General features: G+C 40.6%; 1 protein-coding gene across 1 annotated transcript in view; it reads left to right on the plus strand.

The window, feature by feature from the left end:
- The window catches only part of Myocd (myocardin), a 60665-nt gene that overhangs the window by 39387 nt on the left and 11842 nt on the right, over window positions 1-9436 (plus strand). The window contains exons 8-9 of the mRNA XM_013013108.1: window positions 2048-2322; window positions 2942-3095. Coding sequence (XP_012868562.1) covers window positions 2048-2322; window positions 2942-3095 — 429 coding nt within the window. The remainder of the gene's footprint in view (window positions 1-2047; window positions 2323-2941; window positions 3096-9436) is intronic.

Genomic DNA, 9436 nt, shown 5'->3' on the forward strand with positions numbered 1-9436 from the left:
GGATACAGGTGGACCCATTGCAACAATGAGATGTACAAGTCATTTTGTCGAAAATGAACTTTACAACTTTGGTGGAGGGGGAGGATTGGGGGAGGGGGTAGCTGGGAAGGGAGGGGAAGGGGAACCAAAGGAGGAGGCTACAATGCTTGACAAGAAATGTACTCATTATCTTGCCCATGTAATTGTAACCCCTCTGTACAGAATTTTCACAATAATAAAAAAAAAGAAAGGGAGGGAGGGAAGGAAGAGAGGGAGGGAGAGAGAGAAGGGAAAGAAAAAAAGAATGAAAGAAAAGAAAAGAAAGAGTTGCTTGTGGTCTCCTTCCATTGGCCAGTCAGCTCTAAAGATAAAAATAAGCAAACAAACCCAGCTTTACATATCCTCTGAGTTCAAAAAGGAAATTAAGTTACATATTTGCATGAATCCAAAAAGGAAATTAAGTTACACATTTGCATAAATGTGTAAATAAATAAATCCAACCATCTCTGCCCCATACTATCCAGAGAAACAGATCTGATTTTAGTATATTTTGGAATGCTCAAAATGCTAAGATATCACAGAGGAGGAAATAATTTTCTTGACTCCTGATTTAGTTGTAAGCCAGAGCACTGAAGCTGAATAGCAGGGGAGCTGGGACAAAGCAGGGTCAAGCTGGTGCCTAGTCCTGCAAAAACTCTCCAGATACAAGAAGACTGAATAACTAGAAAGCTGAGCGATTGACAAGCAGGGGAGAAATAAAGACATTAAGCACACAGAAACAGTTGTGCTTGCTATTTGTTAGTCTCTGGGAAGACGTCTAGGAGAAAATAAAAACACCTTTGCTGTGGGATGCGCTGAGTCAGAGAAAGGCGAGTTGTAGGCCCCTCCCACAAGGCCACAGTCAGAGGAGTATTTTGAGGTTGAAACAGGACAGCTGCCAAATCAGAATGTGCCAGCCAGCGATTCGGGAGCGCCCTCGTCTGGAACCTAATGGAAGCAAGTTCTTCCTCCATTTATTTATGATTGCTTTATTTCAACCTCCTCTAATAAAATTCAAGACTTTTTTTCCCCCTATAAGTACAGGGGCTTTAAATCACTGTTTGCCTAGCGTTTTCACTTGATGCTGATACTCTACCGCTTGAGCCACAGCTCTACTTTTGGCTTTTTGCTGATCAGTTGGAGCTGAGTCTTGTGGACGTTTTTGCTTACACTGGCTTCAAACCTCTACCTTTAGATTTCAGCCTTTTAAGTAGCTAGGGAAATTTTACTTTTGGACTGATAACAGTATGTACCCAGTTCAGTCTATCATTCGGAGGCTTTTTGATTTCAAAAGGTGATGGATATAGAATTACAGCAACTATTTTTATTAAGTCAGTAGTGTATTTATAGTCCCTATCTTGTGCAACAAGATGAACATAAAATACAGAATATCTTCCCAATTTTACCACTTCAAACATTTCTCTTCGGTTTCCAGTCCTTGTACCTTTAACTGCCTTTACTGTGCTCAAATCAAGGTCTATAATGGGAAACCATTGGAATGAGAAGGAACCCAGGGGGTTCAGTAATGATTCTTTTTATAAAGTGACACCCTGATTCTGTATGCACACTGAGTGAGAGAGGGGAGAAAGTTAAATCTCTTTTATCCTCTATCAGACCCATTCTTCTGGATTTCCAAAGACAATTTTAATCTCCTCTAAGCTTATGTCATGAATAAGTCAGCTTACGGCATGCTTAATTGAAGATGATTGCACTGATACACTTGAAAGAACAGTCTTAGGAATAGTTGCCCAATTAGATGCTAGACTATCTATCCTCTATCAGTTAAGAAAGAGCACTCTGTAAGACTCGGGCTTCCTTTGGATTCTGTTCCATCCAGGAGGAAAATTTTGCTCCTTGGAGCCCTTTCTAAGATGTAAGATTCCCTGCCATAGCTTTGTGGCTTTGCCATATTGTATTTCTAAGATTTGAGAATAGCCCTTAGAGGACAACTCCTCTCAGGTAAAAAAAAAAAAAGCCAGGTTTTTCCCTATCTCCCAAAGCACATGCCATTTCCTCATCCTTTTTGCAGTCCAAGACCTTGGGGGACAATAAGAACCGCCACAAAAAGCCCAAAGACCCCAAGCCAAAGGTGAAGAAACTCAAATACCACCAGTACATTCCTCCAGACCAGAAGGCAGAGAAGTCTCCGCCACCCATGGACTCAGCCTATGCCAGGCTGCTCCAGCAGCAGCAGCTCTTTCTACAGCTGCAGATCCTCAGCCAGCAGCAGCAGCAGCAGCAGCAGCAGCAACAGCAGCAACAGCACAGGTTTAGCTACCCTGGGATACACCAAGCACAGCTCAAGTGAGTTTGGCCAGCCCAGGGTGGGCACGGAGGGCAGAGGTGGGGAATGACTTCCCTCTGCTTGAGGCAGGTGGGAATGAGAAGCAGCGTCTTGGAAGCCAGTGAGTATTTCCAAAGCTACGTCGTGGAAGATCTAAGAATGTATTCTGGTCATGGCTCACCATTCTGGTGCACTTCTATTTAGGGAAGAAATGGACTCGTGAGTCCACTCTGCTGGGTCACCATTTACATGATCAACACCCTCACCTATCTAGTTGAATGTGGCTTCTCTCATCTGTTTTTAGTCACCCTCAAATCAGACTTGCAATTGTGCTGCATGCTGGGTGCAACCATGCTTCACAAGTCAAGCAAGGGCATGGAGGCTTCCTTATCCCACGGCCTCCATCATAGCCTCCTGTCTTCCCCAAACAACGCTTGAGGAATAGAAACCAGTGGGGGAGTTGGGAGGGTGGATCTTTTGCCACTGGCCAACTAGTCTGTGCTGTTTCTCTTCATCCTGCCCTCTGCTGCTGATTCTAACATGGCGGGTCCCTGTAGGCAATTACTCTGTGGTCTGATACAAAGGCAGCTTGGTGTGTACCTATTTCTTTTTTTAAGTGCCTCTGCATTTGCTTTTCAGAGAACCAAATGAACAGATGGCTAGAACTCCAACCTCCTCTTCAACACCACTGAGCAATACCCCTCTGTCTCCTGTCAAAAACAGTTTTTCTGGACAAACTGGTGTCTCTTCTCTCAAACCAGGCCCTCTCCCACCTAACTTGGATGATCTCAAGGTAGAAGATTTGATACATTTTTAAAATTTTCTTTCTTTCTTTTACTCTCAATGTTGCCGCACCAGATTGTTCTTTGGATCTTTGCTACCTGATTCCTTCAGAGGAAAAAAATTGAGGGTGGGGGAGAAGTATATGAGAGAGACTGAAGAGGGTGGCGAAATGTGTTGCTCCTATAGACAAACTTCTCTCCCCCGCCTCCAGAGAATAAAGCTATGAACCCCAGCTCAACCTTCCTAGGCAGTGTGAGCTTGGGCTAGTCTTTATACTCTTCAATATCTGAAGTTCTCATTTGCATAAGGAAGTCAAGAAGACTCAAGTAGAGCTTAGCCCAAAGTATAGGTGTGTTATGTATTCATGTTTCTGAAATGCACTAAACCAGTGGGCAATTCTATGATAAACCATTTTACAATTTTTCTCTAGGACAGTACATTAATAGGCCCCCAGAATCTTCATTGAGCTCCTCCCTCTCATCTCCGTCCTCTTTGCCACCCTCATGCCTATGCTGCATCCTCAGTCATTTTCTTGAAAGGAGAAAGAAAGTAGGAGTAGGTGTTTTTCCAAATAGAAAGATAGTCCATGTCTCTTGAAGTGCCCATACCAGAGCATAAAATGGATCAAAGGTCCTAAAATCAAAGGCTTCTTTTTACCTTCCCCTAGGGGCAAAAATTGAACTTGTTTCAATTTGGCATTCACACACCTGGAATAAGATGTGAGCTTGTGATAATGTTCTCCAGAGCCGTAGGTTACCTGTCCTCCACTCCCCAAATCATAAATCCACAGAGATAGAAAGAAGCCTGTCGTAAGTGAAAGAAGCCAGATGCATCAGGACGAAGGCCACATCAGTCCAGGTGCAGGAGTAACTTCAACAGGCAAATTCTTACAGACAGAAAGTGGAATAAAAAGTTCCAGGATCTGAGTGTCTAAGAAGGACTATGGGGAATTGTTTAATGGGGTCCTAGTTTCAAGTTGAGATCATGAAAGAGTTCTGGGAATGGTTGGTGGTGATTACAAATTGCCTAAGCATACTTATTGCCTTTGACCTGTCTATTCAAAATAGTTAAGTGGCAAACTGCTTTAAGTAATCATTTTTGTGTGGGCCCTACCATCCCTTGTTTTTTTTCACTCAGCATGGTATTCTACCATTTGAACCATGCCTTCACTTCTGGCTTTTTGCTGGTTAATTGGAGATAAGAGTCTCATAAGACTTTTTTGCATGGGATGGTTTTGAACCATGATCCTCAGTCTCCTGGGTAGCTAGGATTAGCTACTCACCAAGGCTCAGATGCAATAAGAATTTTTTGTTTTACAAGTGGATAATCACTGGAAGGAAGTGTTCAGCCAGGAAGGACTGGAGGGTCCTTAGCCCCAGAGAAACCAGGGTACACATGTGCCGATGCCACTGGTCAGACTCCTGAAGGTGACTTCCCCTGGGTATACATGCTGAGGGTGATTGGCAAGGATGGTCATTAGGGTTCGTTGACAGACTGTGGTGATGGCAATGGTAGCCGCCATTTTTAGTGTGAGCTATAAGTCAGCCATTTTTGCTCTCTAGAAGGTTAGTTTTGTCATCCCAATTTAAAAAGTGAAAATAAAAATCAGAGCCTTATGTTAAATTATAGGTAAGTTAACAACCTTATAAGTAATATCTGAAAGGCTTGACCTATAAGACTGAATAGGCTTGACTTTCCGTGACCCATGGGAGAGTCAGTCCATCCTCATGAAAGATGAGAATGGAAAGGAAGAGAGGCAAGAAGAAAGTGTGCCTGATTTTATCTGTCAAGGTGTGTCCTGGGGAGAAATATCTCTGAGTCCTGGTAGAGTTATGCCAATGGTAAGATCCAGAGCCTAGGATGAGATGCTGGCTAGCAGGGATGATGGTAGGCCCATTCAAGTGAGGAATGTTGAGTGTGTCGGGGAGGAATAATAGCTGGACAACCGAGAGAAAAGCTAGCTGGTTTCTGTCAGTAAGAAATATGCCAACTTGGTTCATCCCAGCTGAGTGGCCAGGGATGAAATGGGAATTAGTCATGTACAATGTGGAGACAATGAAAATGAGAAAAGGGAATGAGATTGGAGGAGAGAAAGAGGGAAAGAATGGGGGAGAAAGAAAGGAAGAACATGGTACAACCATATTTGAGGAAGGAAGAAATAGGAGGAATTTATGAAGGTGACTCTCAAAAAAGAGTAATTAGAAAGGTAAGCTAGTGGAGATAAAGTTTTTAAGAATTATCTGCATTCTTTGCTGCATAAAACTGAAGAACACCAAGAAAATAGTGTGATTTTTAAAGAAGTATTAATGGTTATATCATACTATTTAGATTTTTTGCAACATTTCTGGAAATCTGGAAAGTAAGGGTGACGGGGAAGAAGAGACTGGGAAGTTTGGAAACTGGAAAATGTTTGGTATTAATAATAATTGGTTCATTTATTTTAAAGTGTGACAATGCTACCATAGCCATGTTTTTAAAGAACATTTATGTTTTAGAGGTAGCAAAATATTTACAAATAATATTATATGATTTGCTTCAGAACAATTTAAGAAAGGTAGAAAAGAAGTCGCTTGGGGTGTAGAAATTTGGACAGAAGTTGATTTTTGTTTAAGTTATTTGATACATAATGGATTCATTTATACTTTTGTACTTACCTGTGTATGTTGGATTTTTTTCTATAATATATGGTTTTATAAATTACCAAGGTAATACACAAGGGAATAGAGGAAAGAGGTATGTGCAAATCTTAGACACATACAAGCCCACACAGTCTAATAGTCTGAAATCCAAGGTAAATTGAACTCAACAAGTATTCATTTCATTTTCGAGTATGAGCTGCATTATTTAATAATGCAGCTTAAAATATTCAGTGCAAGAACAGATTCTAAAAATAAATAGAGAACTCATTAATTTTAAGTAACTCAAAATTTAAAACAATAATGAATTGCCATCTTGCCCTTTTCAAAACTAGCTAATCTAAAAACAAAAAGACAGACAGACAAACAGACAGAGACAGAGATAGAGACAGAAAGGGAAGTATTACCAGTAAAACTATGGGAAAACTGTCATATTGCTAGTTGATAAATTTTTTTGAAAATTTTAGCTGATTATCAAGTCACATGTATTTAAAGATGAAATATAATGCATTTAGAAATGTAAACTCTATTTTAATAGATAGTTAAGACTCAGAGGAAGCATACCAGATCATGTTTCCTTCTAGACTTAAAAATGCAGATGAACATATTTTGTTTCCTGATTACTACTTTTAAATAACTGTGTGTCCATAAATTTCTGACATGCTTTTTTAACACCTCATGAACATTTTTCATAACTTTTTTAATATTCAATAAAACTTTCATTTTTAATAGCAGCATATCACTCTACCACCTAGTTAGCATTCCACTCTTGGACATTTAACTGGCTGCCAGATTTTTGTTATTTAAAACATGATTTCAGTGACCTCTGTCCATACACTTATTAATTCTTCTGATTATTTCTCTAGGCTGACTACATGGGACTAGAAATTCCTAAACTAAAATGTATCAGTATTTTAAAACATTCTTGATACCTATTACTAAATTTCAGTCCTAAACAATGGTTCCAGACTGACTAAGATGCAGCATACTTTTTTAAAAAGCGCTAGCTAAATGTCAATGTCAGTTCTCCTAGTGCTAGATAAATGCTATTCTTATTCATTACATCTCAGGAAAGATCCAAGACTCAGCATTTCTAACTAGCTCCCCAATACTGCTGATGGGGCCAGTCCCAGAACTACCCTTTGCATAGAATGATAAATAATACCTTTGCCTTTTAAACATTTGTATTTCTTTTTTGCTGCTCATACCTTTTGCACTCAACCATTTCTTGGTCAGTTTCTCACTTTCTCGATCAATTTGGTGAATGGGAGCACATCTTTATTTATTTGAATTCCTTGAATTACTAATGGCAATGCACAGTGGGCCACATATTTAGATTTTATTTTTGTTTATGAACAGCTGGGTCACATCTCTAACTAGTTTTTTTTTTGTGGAGGGAGGATCAGTTCTGGGGCTTGAATGCAAGGGTTGGGCACGTTCTCTTTGCTTTTTCCCTCATGTCTGGTGCTCTACCACTTAAGCCACAGCTCTACTTTCAGTTCTTTGGTGGTTAATTGGAGATAAAAAAAATCTCATGGACTTTTCTGCTAAGTCTGGTTTGGAACCTCAGTCCTCAGATTTCAGCCTCCTGAGTAACTAGGATTACAGGAATGAGCATGGGCGTTCAGCTCCTATCTCATTTTTATATGATGTATCCGTTTTTATCTTTTTCATTGGTATGCATTTTGATATTTGTGTTGCAAGGCTTTTTTCCCCCAAGACTGCAATTCGTATCTGCATTTTTGTTTGTATCTTTATGACTTAGAGTTTTCAGTTTAGGTTGTCAATATTTTTATGATTGTATTGCTTGCTTTTATGCTAAAAAATGCAGATGTTCAGAAGAACATTATCTTATATTTGCTTTCATAGTCTTCTGTCTTCATGATTGTTGATCCTTAGGTTATGTTTCCTGTTCTGTTTTGGTTTTGTGCTAATCCTAGAACTTGAACTCAAGGCCTGCGCGTTGTCCCTAAGCTTTTCTGCTCAAGACTAACCCTCTACCACTTTGAGCCACAGCTCTACTTCGAGTTTTCTGGTGGTTAACTGGAGATGAGAGTCTCACAGAGTTTCCTGCCAGGACTTGCTTCAAACCACAATCCTCAGATCACAGCTTCCTGAGTAGCTAGGATTATAGGCATGAGCCACCGATGCCCAGCAAGGCTTTACAAATTTTAAGCCATTTGCACTTTATTAGGAAAAAAGTACAGGACAGATATTATCATCCCAATTCCCTAAGGATGTACCAAGGACCTCAGAGGAAGAGGCAGGGCCAGCCGCTGGCCTCATCCTCCTCCCCTCCCCCTCTCTCTCTGTGACTATTATCAAGGCATTTATTGAAATCAGAATCTACATGTCCAGTCCCTGGACCAGCAGCATAAATATCCCTGATCCTCACCCCAGATCTGCTGAGACAAAACTCCAAGAAAAGGGTCACAGTCAGTATGGTCATGCCCTCCAGGCTCTCAGCTCACAATGTTTCAGGAAGAAGACTTGGTGGAGAAACACCTCACCCTGGAAGCCAAAAGCCCCACAGACCCCCCCAATGCTTGCTTGAAAATATGTGTCTAAAGCCTGGCAGGCACTCACTTCTTCATCTACATAAACAGAGACAGGGTGGGTGTTAGAGAGCACCTGGGAACATCCCCAAGGCCATGTTCATTTATGCTCTACATTCCTATGGTTCTGAGGCATAAAACACTGTAGAGATGGCTCATCACTTACAAGGGTGGAACTTATGATGTTAGAATGTATAATGGTATAGCAATGATACCCAATCAGTTCAAATCACACTTCCACTTTTGAGTATTCATCTTCTCCCAGGCTAGCAGTAGCCATCCAATTTTCTCTCGAATAGACAGTGGTGTCAGATCTTAGTTGGCCTTGTGTCTTAAGAATGAACTGATGTTGCTCACAGTGCTAATAAGCTAGCACATTCAGTAGGTCATGTGTCTTCCATGCATTTTCATTTCAGTGATACTTTTACCTTATCAATGGTTTATCACACATTGAGGAACACAGAAAACCAAGAATTGTTTTGGGGTGATGGTGGCTCACTCCTGTAATCTTAATTACAACAGAGATAGTCCCAACCCAGCCTAGGCCACAAAAAAAAAAAGAAAAAAGAAAAATAGTGAGACTCCCATCTCAACCAGTAGCTAGGCATATGGTACATGTCTGTCATTCCAGTTATATAGAAAGCTTAACTAGAAGAATCATGGTCCAGAATGGTCCAGACATAAAAGTAAGACCCAATTAAAGAAGAAAGGAAATCATAAAGATCTTGGGAGGTGGCTTGGTAGTGGAGCAATTTCCTGGCAAACACAAGGTCCTGAGTTTAAATCTCAGTACTACCAAAAATAAACATAAATAAAAGTAGGCAAAACTCAGTTATATTAGAGGTAAGAGAGGAAATTGGAGCCTGGTGCTGATGGCTTACACCTGTAATCCTAGTTACTCAGGAGGCTGAGATCTGAGGGTCATGGGTCTATGCTAGCCTGGAGAAGAAAATCCACGTGATTCTTATCTCCCATTGTACATCAAAAGCTGGAGGTGTAGCTGTGGTTCAAGTAGAAGCCTTCAGGGGAAAAAGTTGAGAGGCAGCCAGCACCTAGACCCTGAGTTTGAGCCCCACTGCAAACACACCAAAAAGAAAGAAAGAAAGAAAGAAAGAAAGAAAGAAAGAAAGAAAGAAAGAAAGAAAGAAAGAAAGGAAGGA

The sequence above is a fragment of the Dipodomys ordii genome, unplaced genomic scaffold (genome assembly GCF_000151885.1).
Source record: "Dipodomys ordii isolate 6190 unplaced genomic scaffold, Dord_2.0 Scaffold19, whole genome shotgun sequence".
Taxonomy (NCBI): domain Eukaryota; kingdom Metazoa; phylum Chordata; class Mammalia; order Rodentia; family Heteromyidae; genus Dipodomys; species Dipodomys ordii.